Raw genomic sequence first — 21,128 nt, 5'->3', positions numbered from 1 at the left:
TTTGATTGTGTGTGTGTTTTGTTTTAATGACTTTTTTAAAAGCATTTTACATTTTCTTCCTGGAGTCAAAAAATCAATCAAATCAAATATATTAAATTGCAAAAAATATTTCTGCGTGTAAAAATATTTTCTTATACCACCACCTTGTATTAGAGGTAAAAATAAATTTAAACATTTAAATGTCGCTAAAATTCGTGATCATTTGTGTGCAACACCTTCTAAAATCTTTTGGTGATCATTTTCAATAACACATTCATTCCGCGTTTACGAGTGTTTCAAAAAGATTGGCATCATATTTGTAACATCGTCATGTAACAAAATGTATTATTTCTAATGAACATCCAAGAATTTACGCCCTTTTTGTCAGACACATTTAACAGTCATTTTAAAATTACGAGCGGAATGATAAAAAATTTTAATTTTTGTCAATATTTTTACCATTATGCTGAAAAATTAGGTGAAATTTGTGCCTTGCCTTTATTGTAGTTTTATGGGGGCACTGTCAAGATATGGACCATTTTTCGGGTTTTTATACACAATTACATAGTAAAATTCTCCATATAAACAAAGAAATTGAAAATTTTTTGATGAAATGTTTTGTTTTTCACATATATCTGCAATTTATATAAAAAATGAAAAGAAAATTTTTCCCTTTATTCATGAAAATGGGGTATTTCACACAAAATTAATATTTATTTTATAATAGATATGAAATAAGTCGCCGTGGGTTTAAATAACATCAACAAACGTTTGCAATACTGTATTAGTTTTTAAAAAAATAAATAACTCTTACATTTTGAAATATTTTGATATTCTTTATTTTTTTCCATTACAGGTCAATGTATTATACGTGGAAAATCTAAAATAAAAACAATTTTACTAATATCATGTATTATATAGAAAAATAATATTGGTGAGCATAAATGTTTCATAGACTGATTTTTCTTGAAAGCACGTTCCATGCATATTTAAGTTTTTTTTTTTTGTGTATAAACACTTCAACATGTTCAAGGAGAAAGACTAAAATCGTTTACTTTTGGTTGCAATTTATGTTCTTTATATGACAAATTGAAATAAAACAAGGTAAAATTAATGAATATGTACCTCCTTTACGAAAATGATATCTCAAAAAAAATCATGTTCCAAAGTTGTTTATTAATTAAATTAAAAAAAAAATGTAAATATAAAATACCAGCTTTCAACATGTATAGCAGATATAGGTATGCAAGATCAGTTTTATTTGACGTCATTTTAATTGTGCAGTTTTGTAATTAAGGTGCTATACTGTGACGTGGAGATTCTGCTTAAAACGTATGAAGTCAAATTTTAAGAGAATTATTAATAAAATTTTGTTTGTTTGTTTTTTTTCTGATTTTCAAATACATGATTTATGGGTTTTACAATTATTTTTTGAAAATTAAATTTTACTCATTTGTAAATATATTTTTTACAATTTTTTTTTTACAATATTCTTTGGAATAAAAAAATTCATTTAACCCTTAAAAGCATTTTTTGAAATTTTCATTTTATTTAAAATGCTCCAATATTTTTTACGGACGCTTGGTGCTTTACACCATTCTTTACTAGTGTATGTATGATCTTCACTACCATGGCACTGAGAGTTTGAAAAATATCTACGACATTGTCGTGCTAGTTGAAAAGGAATACTGAAAATAATTGCTCATAATTTTCTGCTATTTCAATGATAACTAATTCAAGAGACCAAGAATGAAAATATATGCAAGTATTAATCTCAAGTATCAATAAATCTTCATGAAGATATACAACGTTGTTTTATTCTGTTTTTATTTAGTTTTCATTAAGAAATGGCAACACAGCTGAGGCATATTTTTACATAAACTATTTCTTCCTTATAGTTTTCTGCTTCATGTATCAAACTGTTTGCTTAACATTACATTAGCCCTATTCCTGCCCATTGCTAAGAACGTTAATTACATGTAAAGGGTTTTAGCATTTTTACACGACGGTCCTGCACACTACACACAATTATATAGCACACTATACCGCGAAATAAGTTATACTTTTGAAATTATATAACACAACCACCACATGCCCTACATGCCTGTACAGCCATATACACTGCCTTTCCTTTCGAATTATTTGCATAATGTATATACCCATATGATACAATTATATAGAGTACAACACAAGTAAAGACATTAAAAAAGACAGTTCATGAATGCATTGCAGTTTGTTACTAATTGATACTTAAATGTTAATCATCTTCACTGATAGCTCTCGGTATGGTTTTCAAGGTGTTAATACAAGGCTTGTTTTTTTTCCTGAAGTAAGGGTACTTTCTCTTTTAATAGTTTTATGGATATAAGTTATAAGGAACACACCATATTATGTAAGTAGTGCATTATTAATCAATTTTATTTTTTTTTAATACAGAATACTAGTAACTCACTTCCAGTTTGAGATTTATAAAACTTAATTATTAAAATCCTATCTGATTTTTAAATTATGTATTTATTCAATCACTATATTACATGTACATGATAAATAATATACTACTTTTAATTAAGTATTTGTGCAATAGATGCAGCAATTATTAGCTACATGAAACAAAAGTAATGTGTGCCTATATGATTTAAATGAACTACAATGTAAAGTGAAGAGCATGGTAAGAACTGCTTTTATCTACTAGCTGTGGAATATTTCTCTTCACTAATTGCTTCCTATTTTTTTTTAATGCACGTGACGCAGCAGTACACTAAAATAGCAGAACACTGAAGATTTCCAGTTGCGTATTTTTAATATATCAAGAGGAGTTATCTAACTTGCTTATAGAGGCGCTGGATCGCGAACGGAAGTAGATTTACGCTGACAGAAAGCGCTTTGCGCTGCGCTTAGCGCTTAAAAATGAGGGAACAATTTTATAACTTATTTTATTGATGATATTGTGCCATATATGCGTTGGCGTCGGAAGCAAATTAAAAGGGGGCGCTAAGTGTAAGAGAAGTTTTTGTTAGACCTACAAACCTTACAAGCAGAAAAAAGGGGGGGGGAAGGGTTAGGTTCGAACTTCTTTCAGTACCACATTTTTTCCAAACACTACTACCATGACTACTCCCCCCTTCTTTGCAAAAAAAAAGGGGGGGGCTAACCCCCACCCCCTAGCGCCCCCAGCTTAGACGCCTATGATATGATGCTTTTTACTGAAGAATGATTATACTGTTTATTACTAATCGAGGAGGAGGGATATACTTTTCTCAGCTGATTTATCACCATAGTGATTTTAATAAACGAGGAGTTATTAAAAAGTTTGTGGACTAGCGCAATATATTAAAATTAAATTTAGGTTTACAGCAAAAAAATTGTAGTTTGAATTAAATGTCAATATTATCATATAATGTAATGATATGACCACTTGGCCATGCAACTTCGAAATGCGATGGTGTATAAATTATACAGCGAGTCTTTTCTGATTTTCACATTAGGTCACCCATGCATATGATGGGATACTACTGACAAACCAGGCACCCATATACTTAGTATATATGTCCCTGGACAAACTAAACTCATTTCTTTTGCTGTAATGTTAAAAAATTATGTCAGAAAGGGATGATATTTTTTTCCAAAAATTATTTATAGTTTCAATTTGGGAAAACTCGAATGGACTTTGAATTTTTTAAACAGTGTTAATTGAGAAGGATAAAATATTCCATAAAAAGATTTGGAAAGAGGAAAGGCACTTTCAATGGCGAGGAAACTTACAATTGCAGTTTGTGATAGTCAAAGTTCAACAAAGCCTTTCGTTTTACATTGAATTGTATATCATAAATTAAAATGAAAATTGGCACTTATGGCAACGTCTCAGTTTTGCAACCCAAGTGTCGCGTAATAAAGCGAACGTTAGGCGTTTGGTCGCGAAAGTTTCACACTATTGCGCCAAAAAATTAACCTACGATAAAAGATCAATGGGTTTTCCTAGAACAGGGACCCGTTTCAGAAAGCTAACTTAGTACTAATTTACATCTTACGAAAGTACTTATGAGGAGCGTTCTCATTAGCGCATTAAAATGTCAATGTAAAATAACTGATATTTACATCATACGACAGTACAGTATTCAAACACCATACAACAGGAACGGGGTCATCAAATTAAAGAATGCGTTTTGATGTCAGGACAACATAAAACGTTGAACATTGACAAAATGAGTTGATGTGAAAATTGGATGGCATGTATTCATTTGTCTCCACATAACTCGCTGTAGAAATGCATTGTTATTTGAGGTTTCCTGCACCAAAGTCTTTCCGTGTATTTTTTTTGTAAGTCATCTTCAATATAATGCAAATTTTGGACACCTACAATTAGCTACTTCTATATGTATATCTATATATTTTTATACTTCCTGAATTTCTTAAAATCCTAGCTTCCTGATTCTATTACATAATCGTTTTATGAAAAAAAAAACAGAGCACTTGATGTCACTTAGTAATTCAGTCAAACAAAGGTATTCAAGTGATTGATTTCCCTGAAGTTAATCAATGCCATTTTCTGGGACAGCAAAAACTACATAATCATTCAAAAAGAACTTTCAAGGAAATATATTTTCCCACTGAAAACTATTTTTATAAAAGAAGTGATTCACATTTGGAGAGATCTCTTTATTATAGCTTACAAATAAATTGTTATTAAAATTTCTTACAACTTTTTGTCAAATACACTATACAACCAATACCTCCTGTAGTGTCAGAAACATAAACTTTCACCAAAGGACACCAGGACATATAACAGATCAGGAAAAATAAACATAGACTCTAGGAAAAATTTGGTCCACATGTCACAGGTTTAACAAATAAAATACGGTTCACAAATTGGAAATAAATATTGCCAAAACATGCTGTAAAATAAGAATTTGAAAACATAAAGCACTATGAAGAACAGAAAAACATATTTGGTTCAAGAATAGTAAACAAAAAAAAAATATATTCCAGCTTTCAGTATCAACACTCCACAAATCTATATTGCTTAATAAGAATAATCAATATTGTATGGCAGTGTTAATGAAAAAAGGTACAAACTAATTAATAGTTTTAATCATATACAAGCTTTTGGTGTTAATGTCAAAACACTATCGGATCATATACACATAAACATCTGATAATTTACAGAGAATGAGATTCCTCATGCCCTGAATCTCCAATGACACGTTAACTGATGACCGGACAAACTGCACTAAGTATTGGATGCCAGCACACTAGACCGGTCCAGACTAGTTATCACCTCGCTCACCACAGGGGGCCACTGGACTTCCCACCTGGTGGTGCTAGAACTCGGGAAGAAGTGTGAAGTGCCTGCTGTCCTGGCTGGCTGCCCTCGTCACCACGTTCTTTAGTCTACAAAATCCAGTGTCATACATTCATAATGAGGATGAACAAGAAAAAAAAATTTAGTTTACCATCTGATAACCAAAAGGTTGCAAACAAGTGCAACTTTTCTTATACCTTGACTTGTTGATAAAAATGTTACCCCCTCCCTACCCCCACCCCCCCCCAAAGAACACAACTATTCTAATAATTTGATATCAGTAAAATACTGTTAATATAAATGAGAATCTGTCGTGACAAAGAAAGCAGTCCTTTCAGATTCCCTTGTATCTTTGAGATTCTTTACCTGTTCTGGTTCTCGTCTCTTTCTCTCCTCCTCCTCTGGTTCCTTCTGGGGAGACCCAGCTATTGGCTCACCAGTGATGGGGTTAAAGGCACCTGTAATTACATTAATTGATTAAGTTTGGTAGGCATACTAGACAAGATTCAATGAAAGAGATGAATCAGGTATGGTTTCTGTCAATTAGATTGGAATCATAATACATTCAATTTCTTTTAGACTGAAAATATACCGTTTTCATTTAAAAATTCTCAAATTTAACTAGTACTGATTTGATTATGTGCACTAATATATTTCTAGCATAGTAATTGCTGTATACTGGTACAGGAAAAATACAATGGCAACAATTCACAGAGGTGTCATTTCTGAAATATTTTTCTTTTACAGACAAGTCTATATACAAATGGTATCATTTTTATTGTTTAACCTTGAACTTGTTGAAATCAGCAGTTTTACTTGGCAATTCTGACTTCAACAGGCCTTGGTTAGTTTCCATAACACTGAAAAATTTCCATTACATTTTTTAAAGTTGTTTTTTCTTTAAAATAATCTCTAGTAATTTATTTGTCCCAGTAAATATTTTATATTGTTTCCCCTCTACAAGGATTTTTAATCAGTTTTGAGGGAGAAAGGGGAGGGGGTCAAAGGCTTCAACATTTAAGCACAATATTATAACACTAAACTCCTCACAGAAGAAAACAAAACTTCATGTCAAGTAAAAAACCTTCAATAAATAATGTCATTAACTACACTACAAATAATGGAAAAACAGAATGTTAATAGGTCATGCAAAAATCACACAAAGAAAAAAAGTGAAATGAACTAGCAAACTAAAAGACAGAAAATAGACACTCCAAGGATTACATGTATTATGAGCAAGTACCTAAATCTAATTCACATAATACAGTCAAGAAAAAAAAATAATTTTCAGAAAATGACAATTTTACAATGGATTATCAAGATAACAATGCAAAACTACTTTTGAGCTGCATGCATTAATTATTTCATTAACTTTAAACCTGTAATATAAATTTCAGAAGTATAAACTTTGAATATTATCGGTACACATGAATGAGAAATGAATTTGATTGACTTGACTGTACACAGTAAGTGATGTGGGTGAGTCATGGAAGCTGTTCAACAAAACGCCAGGACATTTCGTGATCTATTTTTTGTCTTGTCATGAAGTTGAAACAGCAACAGACCTACAAAGGTGCTAAATAGAAAGCAGTCCACACTGATCAATAAATACTTGTCCATCATTACCCATGCTGGAGGGGTGGGACTGAGAGCGTTTTCCTTTGACAGGATTTTCATCCTTCCAATCCTCAAAGCCAGCGTATGCCTGGCAGGTGATGGGATTATAGGTAGAAACTGAATTGTACAAGGTTCCAAATGCAAAATTTTGCTGGAGTCTTTACATACATGTATGCCTTTGATTTTCAACTTTCATAAAACAGAATTTCAACCAGAATTTCAACTAAATTTTCATTTTTCTTTAATTGAGCCATCTGGCTACCTTGTTTGATGTTTCTTCTCTGGGGGTCGCGTTGGGCTGCATAAACAGACCGGTCATACTCTGGAAATTCTTCACCTTGTACAAAACAATGCATGCTTTAATCCTAGATGTTTAATCATACACACAAAAAATAAAAAAACTTCATACATTCTTTTAATCATGCATGAATCATGCATGATTTGTCTGAACAAAAGTACAGGTAAATTAATTTAGTTGTGTGCAACAAATCTCATTTCCATATATTCAGATATAGTACAACAAATGAGAGATGACTGACCTTTCATTTTATTATTGCATTATTAATGAACAGGAATTGAATAAAAAGAAGTTTTCTTTCTTTCTATATAACATGAAAGGAGGAACCTATCTTATATTTATCTACCTGATATAAGCTCTATATGTTACATGTCATGAATATTTCTTTCTTGTAAACTTTTCATCAACTTTGCATTTCATAATAATATAAAAGGTGACAGAGAATTTGTACAAAAAGAAATGAAATTTGATAAGATTGTTACAATTAAAAAAAAGAAAATGGATAAAAAAAAACATTTCAAAACTGGAGGCATTGTGAGCAGCGAGCTCAAGAAATGATACATGAGCAAAGTCTTCTCTTTTTTTCCCTAGAGTTTAACCCAAATCTCTGTCTGGTCATATTAGAGATGGCTTCCCTAAAGTGTTACGAACAGACAGACAGACATCACTATAAATCGCTATAAATCAAAGACAAATCACTCTCATTTGCATATTGAATTGACTTGAAAAAAACAATTCTGAAATTTTGATTTTGAAAAAACAACTGTTAAAAATAGTAAAATTTCAACAGAAATACATATTGCACGGTTGTGCGCAATTTTTATCTTTAAATGGATAGGCATCCTCATAAAGTAAATCAAAATTCCTTCAAACATGTAAAGCATCTTTGTTTAATAGTTTTGTTTACAGGTATCTTTTCAAGTATTTCATTAGAATTTGGAATTTCAAACACAAACAACTTTATCAAAACCAATAAAGAAGTACTTTGTTTATAAGTATAAAATCATGAGAACAACTTGCTAAACTAGAACTGTCCAATCGGGACAAAAAACCCCCCGCAGGGTTTTTTAGAAGTAAGTTTTTGCATAATAAGGATATGTATCAAACACGAATTATAAAATTTTTCTTCCGGTGACCTTGAACTTCCCCAAATGACCTTGGGTCAAGGTCATGACACACCCTTGGGTCATAGGCAATCTTTGAGTGAAATAAGAACCTACCAAGTTTATCAATAACAAAGATATGGACCGGACACGAATTATGAAATTTTTCTTCCAGTGACCTTGAACTTCCCCACATGACCTTGGGTCAAGGTCATGACACACCCTTGGGTCATGGGCAATCTTTGAGTGAAATGAAAACCTACCAAGTTTATCCTTAAGAAAGATATGGACCGGACACGAATTATTAAATTTTTCTACCAGTGACCTTGAACTTCTCCAAATGACCTTGGGTCAAGGTCATGACACACCCTTGGGTCATGGGCAATCTTTATGTGAATTGAAAACCTACCAAGTTTATCCATAACAAAGATATAGACCGGACACGAATTATGAAATTTTTCTTCCAGTGACCTTGAACTTCCCCAAATGACCTTGGGTCAAGGTCATGACACACCCTTGGGTCATGGGCAATCTTTGTGTGAAATTAGAACCTACCAAGTTTATACATAAGAAAGATATGGACCGGACACAAATTATGAAATTTTTCTTCCAGTGACCTTGAACTTCCCCAAATGACCTTGGGTCAAGGTCATGACACACCCTTAGGTTATGAGCAATCTTAGTGTGGAGTAGTAGATTCTAATGACCCTCTGTAAGAAAGATATAGACCGGACACGATTGCACAGACAGACGGACAGACAGCTAGACGGACAGACGGACAGACAGACAGGCGGACAAGGTGATTCCTATATACCCCCCCAAACTTCGTTTGCGGGGGGTATAAATATATAACTTTATATTTAAAATCAAACTAAAAATAAAGTTTCTTTCTTATAAACATGACAATTCTAGCAGATGCATGTATATGAACCATGCAACAGGTTTCAATAGCCATCCTTTACACCAGCCAAAAACAATAGGCAAACAAGCCACAACAACAAACTTCAAATTAATGTAATTCAGCATAAAAAGTATACCTAACTCAACTTCATAAAGAACTGAGTCTCATACTACCTTTTGTTTTAACCACTCCTTAAATGAAATAAAACAAGGTGAAGACCTAGTAAAGAAAACACAGCATTGAAGAAAGCCTTGCACCCCCATTTTGTGAAACTGCCAAACAAAGTACAACATCTGGCAAGTTAGTAAATATTCAATGATAAAATCATGGGCCCACATTCTAGTTCTTTTAGCTAGAAGGCTAGAAAACAGAGTAAATCAGAAGTATTGTGATATGATCAAGTATTTGTATTTACATTAATACAGGGAAGATTTCTTCTGTTATTTGAAAAATTGAATGGCCTGTGCCTGATGATATTAATGAAAATTTAGATACAATGTGAAATTTCTTGAAAGAAAACCTGTAAAAACAATATAATTTTGATCTATCAATTCACCGAATTCAATAGCTTTTTATGACATAAGTAATTTTTTCTGGAAAAGGTAGAAGTATTACAATATCTATATTGGCTACAACACAGAGAATAAAACCCCATGCCTGTAGAAGAAAAATAACCTTCTCTTTTAAAAGATAATCAGCATAAACTATATATTAAACAAGAAATAAAATTTCCATGTAGATATCCATTTCTATTATGATAATAAACAGTGCTGTTAAATGAAATGATTAAGCAGCCTTAAATTCATGTAGTATAAAACTTTTAACAATATTGCAAGCTAGCATAAAAACAGAAAGAAGGTTACTTTTGAGGGATCTGGGTATTGGGTGAATCTCACATTTAGAATTCTGTCAGTAAAACTGTAACATGTGCCAAAATTTGTAAGAAAATCCATCAAAACAGAGTTAATGGTAAACTATATAAGTAATAACAAATGTCAATGTGCATAAAACAAAGAAATTTCTAAATGTGAGATGCTTATTTTATAGATTTTAATTTTCTATCTAATCTATGACAATAAAACACATTTGCAATCTTACTTCGATTTCGACCTGGGTCTGAAAAGCAATAGCATTTAATGTGTTACTAGAAAAACACACACTTAAATTTTTATAGAAATCCAAGTCAAAAAAGCATTGTCAAAGCAAAAGCTTTCTGTTTTTCCATAAGTTTTAAACTGAATATTCCAGTGTTTAAAAACTGAAATACTTTTTTGCTCCTTTCGGATATTTAATTTTATTTTGTATGTAATTTAATGTATAACTTGAGAAAATACTGCCTAGTTGAATGTAAGAACAAATAAATTTCTGTATATCAAATATTCAAAATGTGGTTTCTGAACTTAATGAACTGAATGATAATAGCAATGCTGCATACATATGCAGTGAATTTAAAAACACATGAAAGGTGACTTTTGTCTGATTGTCTGTGAATTATTACAGCGAGACTACAATAACATACTACACTCATGATCTTTGAATTTGGTCTCAAGTGAGTGACAGGGACATTTCACAGTGAAATACAAAGAAAGCTGTGATTGAAGTCTTAATTTCATTAGTATCATTTAACAAAGTAGAATGTTCAATAATATGTTAAAATTCAAACAATAAATTATCACCTATAAAAAAAAATAAAATAATGACCTGTCAATATATTTTGCAATGTACGAGAGAGTCCAGATTAGTAGTTATCATTAAAGAAAGTATTGTAAAATCTACAAGTTTTAGAGATGATTAAAAGATGTTTCCATAATACCAGCTATGATTCGATCATTACCTTGTCCACGCCTCTTGTTCTCTGCTCTGGTGTTTGATCCACTGTCAGCTGTTGTGGAGCCTCCAAATACATTGTCCCTAGAGTTGTCTGCAGGTCCACCTCTTCTCTTGCCTTTGTGTTCCTCAACTGGCTCTGCAGGTCCTGTTCCAAAGATGTCATTGGACTGTGGTCTGTTGGGGGTTCTCTGAACTGGTTCGGCACCAAAAATATTACTGGACCCTCCTCCAGGTGGTCTTAAAACCCTTCATATTTTAAATAAAACACAGAATGAGGTGAAAGTAAAGCGTTTTGTTTTTTTTTTTTTTTCAATAGCTAGGAGGATAGTGCACAAGCAAACTTTACTTGCCCAGCCTCAAAATGTACTAGACTATACTAATTTGATACTATCAGGAAACTTATTTTACAATACACAATTGCAATGGTATACTGCCCTTGGTCAAACTCTGATAGAACTCTTATTCTTTTAGAAGAGTTCATACTCTGATTTTTTTTTTCTTTTATAATTTAAAAATTTTATTTTAATTGAAGCTTAACAGAATTTCATTTGAAACTTTTTTTCATCTTTAATGGTACATGTATATTTCATATGAGGTAAAGGCATGGGGTTCAATTTACTACATTTCAAAATGTTCAGGATCTAAATTTTGTGACTGATTTAGCATAAACAGTACATAGTTTATTTACTTTATTTAGGTGGACTTCAAACATTCCAATTTTCATCCTGATTCAAAATTTAGTAGCCACCAGTGTTAAAGTAATAAATATTTGTGATGGGTTGGCATGAGAAAGAGTACTGCAAGTAAAAACATGTCACCACTCACCACCTTACTAAGGACTGCAGTCCTGCCTCAGGAGGCCATAAAACAGATGAGCTCACTTTTGATAAGTCTCTTTTTTACCAAAGAAATTAATAGTAGAGAAGTTAGACTGAGATCAAAAGTGATTACCTGTATGTATTTCACACACAAAAAGATAAATATTTATTTGCAGAAATTGTAGTTTTCGTTAACTAGTTATGCACTATCAAAGATAATTGTACATTGTAAGCATGACCTCTTGTACTTGAATTTCAATAGCAAAGTAGATGATAAGAAATATTTTCTTTTTACAAGATAGTATATTAAAGGATAGTAAAAAATCTAGCAAAGTATACAAATGAAAAGCAAAGACTTATTCAATTTTTCACCATTTGTTAAATTTTGAAATTTACTCTAGTACCAATTTTCTTTTTAAAATCCTTTTGAAAAGAATCAGATACTTAAAATGCTCTCAAGTCTTTTTAGAATAGTTCTATAGTGAAACCTTGATCTCAAAGTCAAAATTATTTCCAGCACACTTGTTTAGCTCCATTGAGTTATTTGATTTGGAGTATAAAGACTGTGAAAACGTGAATGTTTTACATAAACTGCTCATGTTATTACCTTTGTTTTATAACTAATTACCTGGATGTTGGCTTGGTATCCTCACCAAGACCTTGGTAGGTACTAGTGGTAGTCATGGTAAATGAATTTTAGGATTCAATGGAATGTGGCCGACACCGGCGAGATGTTGTCGCTCCAACAGTCAACTGCAGGAAATGACGTAAAGTCATGCGCCTTGAGAAATAATGACGTAAAAATATTAACATATTTGCATGATCCCTTTTTGTGATAACTATTTTGTTAAAATCTTCTTATTCTCCGCATGAAACACGTTTTATTTTATGTTTTACAAAAATAAGAAAACTTGGATGAATAAGAGGTATTCAAATCAAGACGGGCAAGGTTCACATACAAAAATATCATCCAATGAAATTGATTTCACTTCCCGCCACGAGGTTTGCCTGTCAACATTAACACGAGGATTTGTTTACATTCTGGACAATGATATTTTCGCGATTATCCAGGCGCTGTTTGCACAATTATTGAAAGCTGTTGAAGTAACTAAAATGTATATTAATGCAAATAAACTAATGCGAATCAAACTAATGCGAATTAAATTGCGTTCACACGATTTCTAAACTAATGCGAATTAAAATTTTAATTCTGCAGCCTGGCGTCAGCACGGCTATTATGACGTCATTTACAAATCACGTCACCTTATGCTGAAGCAGGTCCATTAGGCTATTGGCAAAGTGTCTATATACACATTTTAATGATTTACAAACTTTTCCTTAGTTTTTTCACTCAAAAATAGCACAAGTACCTATAGCTGACCACCGACAAGTGGCATTTGATTTTTGCCGTTACGCATGCGTTTTAATGCGAATTAGCTTCGCTTAGCGTTCACACGAAGCTAATGCGAAGTAATTTAATGCGCAGTAAAATAATTCAAATTAAAATAATTAGCATTAAATTCTCCGTGTGAACGCTAAGCGAAGCTAATTCGCAGTAAACTTACGTTTAATTCGAATTAAACTCTCCGTGTGAACAAGGCATAAAATGTTTTACAAATATTCATAAAAATAACATTTCTAAATCATGATTTATAATTATATAGATTCTTTAATATTTGGACGGGAACGTGAACATTGATTTTGATTTATCATGTCCTAACAAATCAATCTGAAACTTTCTCATATTGTCTATAAATCTAGAAGCAATTTCATGTTTATTAAATTAAGTATTTAAATTCATTATAAAAGTATTTCATTCAACTTGATCACTCAATGGATATGTTTACTGAGATATGGATAATTTGATCTTGTTTTGATATTGTACATCTTCATTGCTATATTCCTCATAAAAAGTTTCTCCTGACCTTTACATCAAAGATACTTCTGTGCTGAGGTCAAATACATACAGTGTCCTTCAAATTTCGTTCATAAAGTGTCTTAATTATTTCAACCTGTGATTCAAGGTGATAAAAATTCATCCTAGCTGTACACATATTCAGCAGATCGCATAAATAGTTCTTGAAAGTGTAAATTATGTAATTTAGACAAGCATTGATTATTAAAGCTCATAGACATGTATAGTTATTCATTGATTTTTGTTTTTTCGCACACTCATTTCTGAGAATTTTAATTATATATGGTTTTTTTTTTAAATTCAGATATCCCGGCTTTTTCTTTTAATCCGTTGATGCAGAATATTAATTTCAAGTAAGGATTCTTTGTGAATCGACCAATAGATTTTTTAAAAATGATTACTTAATATATGAATTCATGCTAAAATCCTTTAACATCTCCTTAAAAATGTCAGAACTATAAAGGAGTAAGAAATGATAAGCGACTTGAACATAGGATCTGTATTGAGATTAAAACTATACATTAACGATTTACCTAAAATGCAAAGAAACAATCATGTTAATATTTAGAGAAAAAGAAATACTAAGTATTCAAAAGTATTTCACTCTTTGAAAACAACAATTTAATTAGAAACATCATCGAAAACGCTTTTTAGTTTTGCTGTTGATATGGTTTGCAAGAATTCTAAACGTATTTGCTGGAAATTCTTTAATTTAACTTTTTTTTTTTTTTTAATTTTTTTTATTTGAAAAAATTTTTTTTTACTTATTTAGCTGTTTTTTTAAATTTGCAATAGTATATTGGTTTATTCTAGGAATATCCAATACAATGGCGTGAAGCCCTAAATTTTATGTTTGACCTGGAAATTTGTATATATAGAGTAATGAAATTGGAAAGTCTATATTAATGAAACATATATTTACATTTTTAATTTCATATTTCTTGATTTTTCTTTAATAAAACCAAACAATTATTTATTATATTTATGGTCGATTTTACTGGATGGTCTGAAGTCACATGACTCAAATATAAAGTATAACTATAAAATTTTAATTCTATGCAAAATATCTTTATAAAAACATAAAACAAATAATTTATACTAAATTTCTTATATTTCTTCGTAAAAACAAGCATAAAATCATAGAATGATCCAACTTCTTTAATATTTTCAATTTAGCTAGTTGTGATGGAAAAAAGAGCGCTTCGCTGACGTGCAGAAGTTCGACTTGTTTGTGTGCCGAACGCAAGATCGCTTTATACCGGAAAGTGGATGATTTTGAGGGAAATTTGGGGATAGATTAGGCGGTTAATAATGTAAACATTGTTTGCATATCTATGCCTCTTAAAAGAAGAAGAAATTCTGGACATGGAGATGGAAATGATCGCGATATCAAGGGTAATAGGTAAGTAAATTAGACAAAACAGAATAAGTTCACCGCCATTTTGTGTATTTTTACCTCGTATTTCAAAGAAAAGAATACAATGTTTAGTGTGTATATTCACTTCAATATTTGAAAGATGGGTCCCTCATAATGTCAGAATAAAACTATAGTCATAAATGCATTGATAACGAATGTTGATAACATAATATTGATGGTATTAACAAGTAAACTATATCGTATCGATAAGCGTCAGCCATTTTGAATTTGTTTTTTGATGTTTTGAGGTGAATGTGATTTTCTCTGTTGCAGCATCAGTACTGATAGCACGGGTATAGCAAACGAAAAGGTACCCAGAACATGTGGTAAGAAGGAGGACACAGCAACCCAGCAAGAAAAGGCGACAAACTTGAAATCATCTGTCAAATCGAGCAGCAATCGGAATAACGGGGAAGCGCGCGTCGGCGCTTTCACCCGATCAAGGATTGTAAAGAAACCAAAAAGGGACTTCAGTCCCCCTGAGTCACCTGTCAAAAAACAAGGTGTTACCTTCATACTAAGTGTTTGACACAGTTTTACAGATTCATCTGTCAAGATCAATATGTTATACTTGCAAATTGTGAACAATACAGTATTTATATGATCATGTTTATAATTGGAAGTTGTAGTATTTGTAATTTTTTTGTAAAAAAATTTCTCAAGTACATCTCAAAAATAATTAAGTAATAACGCAAATCGAAAAAAAATCTTTTGCAAAAGTCATTTACTGTGATTATTATACATTTGTTTTATAAATTTTATTTATATTTTAGCCCAAAAGGAAACCAAATTAAATACCCCTGAAACAAAAACAAAGAGGCAGTGGGAACTATGGAGCTCCGATGACAAAGATGCATTCTTTGATGCCTTGTTTGAGGTTTTTTTTTGCTGGATATCATTACGAAAATGAAATAAATGAATTACTTTCCTCACTGAAATCATTCTATAAGTACTTATGCTTGAACTTCTTGAATGTGACTTGTATTTTACACAAAATTAAGTGCACCATTTTCATTATAAGAGGATATTTGTTTTTAACAAATATATTTCTGATTTTGTAGCATGGAAAAGATTTTGATGCCATTCAGAATTGGATTGCAACAAAATGTAGGAGGAAAAATTTAAACACTGGCCTCATCAAGAACAAAGAACAAGTTCGGCATCTCTATTATCGAACCTGGCACAAAATTTCCAAGTTCATCGATGTTGATACTGGTATGTTTTTATATGTGTATGTTTTGTGAGATGTGATTGCATTTTAAAAATTTAAAATAATTTAGAGCTCATGGCTATTCTTGTAAAATAAATAAATTTTTACATTTGATTAAAAGAGAATTTTTTTATTTAAAGTTTAATCTTAACCATTTTTGTCTTATTTAAAAAAAAGTAAGTAGAAATGAAACTATAAAAATGACGATGATATTGTTTTTCAGAGGTCAAAAAAGAAATCCAGGAGTTGTATGGACTGATAAACTATGGGGTCCTGAGAAAGAAGGTCAAAGGAGGTATTGCTTAAATGTATTTGTTTTCACTTTAGTAGGGTTTATTTTAAGGAACCTGTGTCATCAGTGTTTCTGCTAACTTTTAAAACCAAGGCTCATTATGACCCTTTGATGCAAACTTTGGGGAGTCAAAAAGATTTTTTGAGGGTCAAAATATATTTGGTTTTGCTTTTAGTTCTTATATTAGCTATGCCTTCTAAAATCATACATTTGATGTTTAAAAATTAAAAAAAAAATGAAAGTAAAATATAATTGATTACTTCTTTCATTTACCGCTACACCTGTCACATTTTACTGATTTGGCCATTAGGGTTTCGTGAATACCTCAATCAAAAGATAACAATTGAAAGTGGTTGAATTCTTTAAAAAACTGTTTATTAATGATTTGAACTTTGCTCACCTTTTTATTAGCTCACCTGAGCCGAAGGCTCAAGTGAGCTTTTCTGATCAAAATTTGTCCGTTGTCTGTCGTCGTTGTCGTTGTTGTCGTCGTAAACTTTTCACATTTTCATCTTCTTCTCAAGAACTACTGGGCCAATTTCAACCAAACTTGGTACAAAGTTTCCTTGGGTGAAGGGGATTCAAGTTTGTTCAAATGAAGGGCCACGCCCTTTTCCAAGGGGAGATAATCATGAATTTTGTTAAAAATTAATGGCATTTTTAAAAAATCTTCTTCTCCAGAACCGCTGGGCCAGGAAAGATGAAACTCATGTGGAATCATCCTCAGGTAGTGTAGATTCAAGTTTGTTCAAATCATGACCCCCGGGACTAGGGTGGGGCCAAAATGGCCGACCCAAGTTTTACATAGGAATATATATGCAAAAATCTTTAAAAATCTTCTTCTCCAGAACCACTGGGCCAGGAAAGATTGTGGAATCATCCTCAGGTAGTGTAGATTCAAGTTTGTTCAATCATGACCCCCGGGGCTAGGGTGGGGCCAAAATGGCCGACCCAAGTTTTACATAGGAATATGTAGGAAAAATCTTTAAAAATCTTCTTCTCCAAGGAAGGATGAAACTCATGTGGAATCATCCTCAGGTAGTGTAGATTCAAATTTGTTCAAATCATGACCCCCGGGGCAAAGGTGGGGCCAAAATGGCTGACCCAAGTTTTACATAGGAATATATAGGAAAAATCTTTAAAAATCTTCTTCTCCAGAACCACTGGGCCAGGAAAGATGAAACTCATGTGGAATCATCCTCAGGTAGTGTAGATTCAAGTTTGTTCAAATCATGACCCCCGGGGCTAGGGTGGGGCCAACATGGCCGACCCAAGTTTTACATAGGAATATATAAGAAAAATCTTTAAAAATCTTCTCTCCAGAACCACTGGGCCAGGAAGGATGAAACTCATGTGGAATCATCCTCAGGTAGTGTAGATTCAAATTTGTTCAAATCATGACCCCCGGGGAAAAGGTGGGGCCAAAATGGCTGACCCAAGTTTTACATAGGAATATGTAGGAAAAATCTTTAAAAATCTTCTTCTCCAGAACCACTGGGCCAGGAAGGATGAAACTCATGTGGAATCATCCTCAGGTAGTGTAGATTCAAGTTTGTACAAATCATGACTCCCGAGGCAAGGGTGGAGCCAAAATGGCCGACCCTAGTTTTACATAGGAATATATAGGAAAAATCTTTAAAAATCTTCTTCTCCAGAACCACTGGGCCAGGAAAGATGAAACTCATGTGGAATCATCCTCAGGTAGTGTAGATTCAAGTTTGTTCAAATCATGACCCCCGGGGCTAGGGTGGAGCCAAAATGGCCGACCAAAGTTTTACATAGGAATATATAGGAAATATCTTTAAAAATCTTCTTCTCCAGAACCACTGGGCCAGGAAAGATGAAACTCATGTGGAATCATCCTCAGGTAGTGTAGATTCAAGTTTGTTCAAATCATGACCCCCGGGGCAAGGGTGGAGCCAAAATGGCTGACCCTAGTTTTACATAGGAATATATAGGAAAAATGTTTAAAAATCTTTTCAAGAACCACTGGGCCAGGAAAGATGAAACTCATGTGGAATCATCCTCAGGTGTAGATTCAAGTTTGTTCAAATCATGACCCCCGGGGCAAGGGTGGAGCCAAAATGGCAGACCCTAGTTTTACATAGGAATATATAGGAAAAATCTTCTTCTCCAGAACCACTGGGCCAGGAAAGATGAAACTCATGTGGAATCATCCTCAGGTAGTGTAGATTCAAGTTTGTTCAAATCATGACCCCCGGGGCAAGGGTGGGGCCAAAATGGCTGACCCAAGTTTTACATAGGGATAGATAGGGAAACCTTTTAAAATCTTCTTTTCAACTACTTCAAAGCTATGATTAGTGATATTTAAATGGAATCATCCTCAGGTAGTGTAGATTCTAGTTTGTTCAAATGATGAATGCCTGGAGGGGGGGGGGGGGAGTAAATTCAAGCCCGATGTGCTCAGGTGAGCGCTGTGGCCCCTGGGCCTCTTGTTACCATTATTAGCCTTTTTGACTAAGCCAAGCTGATATAAATATACTGATGTAAGACTGAACATGCTGAAGTGCCATTTTTTTCTGCACTTCCAGTTTTGTTAAGAATTAGATAGATCGTACAAAAGAATTTAATAGATTGTTGGCATGTAAATGCCGATTTCAATCACTTCCACTTTGAAATTAAACTAAAAGCAATGATTGATTCCTAGAAAGTTAATTAAACATGTTAAATATCTTCTTCTATGAAGGTATCAACATTGAACTGGATTTTTAAAATTCGTTTTCATATTTTTTTTCGGCGTCATGATGACCCTTTAGGTGACGTTTTAGGGGGTAAAAAGTATTTTTTATGCGTAAAATACGCAGAAATATGCATTAACGGAAACACTGGTCATGCCAGTCTAAATGTCTTGTATTAATTCTTTTTCTTATAATCAAATACAATGCAACTTAGACTAAATATCCTCAATCACCAAGGATAATTGTTATTCATTACATTTTCATTTACTCTTATAGCTCAGAAACTTTTCTGATTGAAATATGTCAGTTTATTGTCATGATAACTATTTTTTTGTAACATTTCCACCTTCTTCTTTAGAACCACAGAGTCAGTTTCAGCCAAACTTGACAGAGAATATCCTTGAGTGAGGGGGATTCAGTTTTTTTTTCAAATAAAGGGTCACATCCTTTTATGTTAATTGTCTCTGCCCAATATCTTAGCACAGAATTTTTTTTTCATATTTGACTTACATGTATATTTCACCATTTCAACTAATTACAATAAAATTGATCGGGATATTTGATTTTATTATAATTTACAAATATTTTTAATTTCAGTTTTGAATGAGAAGGTTGGAGTCAAGCTGAATGAACTCATCTATACAGGGTAGTTAAAAAAAAAAAAATGTATTAGAAATGAGACACAAATGTTTTTGAAATACTTTTTTGGACCTGTTTTCATTTTATTGCAACCATCTGTAGACATTATCTTATATCAGTTTTGTTGATCATTTCCTAATTTTGGTCAAGAACTACATTAAAGATTTATTTTAAATGCTAGATATTTTGAACAACATAGTACATTTAATCAATTTGAGATGAATTATTCTCTCCTGATGATATATATGTGATTTGTTTTATTTGTTCAATCTTCAGATGCACAGCTGTGAAAGTACGTGGAAAAAATGTGAGGTAAGAAGTAATGTAATTTCTTTAAGGATAACAACTTTACTGCAGAGAGTGCGCATGTATTTACATATTGATATACTGTCTACAAGGAAATTTTTACCCCTCATTATTTTTGCCCCTTTTCCTCTTTTAAAAGGAAGTGAATTTTACAATGGATCAAATTCAATGAACATTGTACAATTTTTTACATAGAACTGTGACTTGGGGAGTATAAAATGGGGCATAATTGTTTCCAAGTGTGAAAGGGCAAAAATAACAGGGTGAAAATATAACCATATATACAATATATTGAGATATCGAAATGACCATATTGAAATGGATCAACATAACAGAAAATGATTTAACATTGAGTAACAAAAAAATGCATCTTTTCTGACACTTTTGTCAAGATCAAGGGTTACACAATGATTTTTTCTGTCTGAAAAAAAAATTATGAATATGTAATGGCCAACTTGCATGAAACCAGCTTCCTAGTTGCAAACAACAGAATAAAGACGTCTCAGAATTTGATCTATGATCTTTTTGGAAATACAGAATAGCATTGGAATATTGCTGTTGAATCAATTATCTTTACTTCAGTATTAAAATTTGCAATCATCTTCTTTGGGAGAAGACTGAAGGTTGACCGCATACTATTGTGCTTTTATGATATGAAAGTTTTCAATACATGTACAATAATGTTTTGCAGGATAAAGACTCCTATGTGCAATGCTTTAAAGAAGTTGAACAATATCGACGGTAAGTTGAGGTTAGATAACAAGGAGAATTTTCTGGCCTTTGCCAAAGACAGAACATGTCAAAA

The 21,128-nt window shown here is 32.4% G+C and overlaps 1 protein-coding gene across 1 annotated transcript in view; it reads left to right on the top strand.

Annotated features, from left to right (window-relative positions):
- LOC134239047 (uncharacterized) overlaps positions 1-21,128 on the top strand; it is a 56,494-nt gene that overhangs the window by 25,900 nt on the left and 9,466 nt on the right. The window contains exons 23-30 of the mRNA XM_062721192.1: positions 5,225-5,314; positions 15,512-15,680; positions 15,951-16,054; positions 16,239-16,392; positions 16,611-16,682; positions 19,976-20,024; positions 20,294-20,329; positions 21,015-21,064. Coding sequence (XP_062577176.1) covers positions 5,225-5,314; positions 15,512-15,680; positions 15,951-16,054; positions 16,239-16,392; positions 16,611-16,682; positions 19,976-20,024; positions 20,294-20,329; positions 21,015-21,064 — 724 coding nt within the window. The remainder of the gene's footprint in view (positions 1-5,224; positions 5,315-15,511; positions 15,681-15,950; positions 16,055-16,238; positions 16,393-16,610; positions 16,683-19,975; positions 20,025-20,293; positions 20,330-21,014; positions 21,065-21,128) is intronic.

Source organism: Saccostrea cucullata, unplaced genomic scaffold (assembly GCF_032062105.1).
Source record: "Saccostrea cucullata isolate Sc308-1 unplaced genomic scaffold, CSIRO_AGI_Scuc_v1 ctg149, whole genome shotgun sequence".
NCBI lineage: Eukaryota > Metazoa > Mollusca > Bivalvia > Ostreida > Ostreidae > Saccostrea > Saccostrea cuccullata.
The sequence above is the reverse complement of the archived record's forward strand: the minus strand, read 5'-3'. Positions and strand labels throughout refer to the sequence as shown.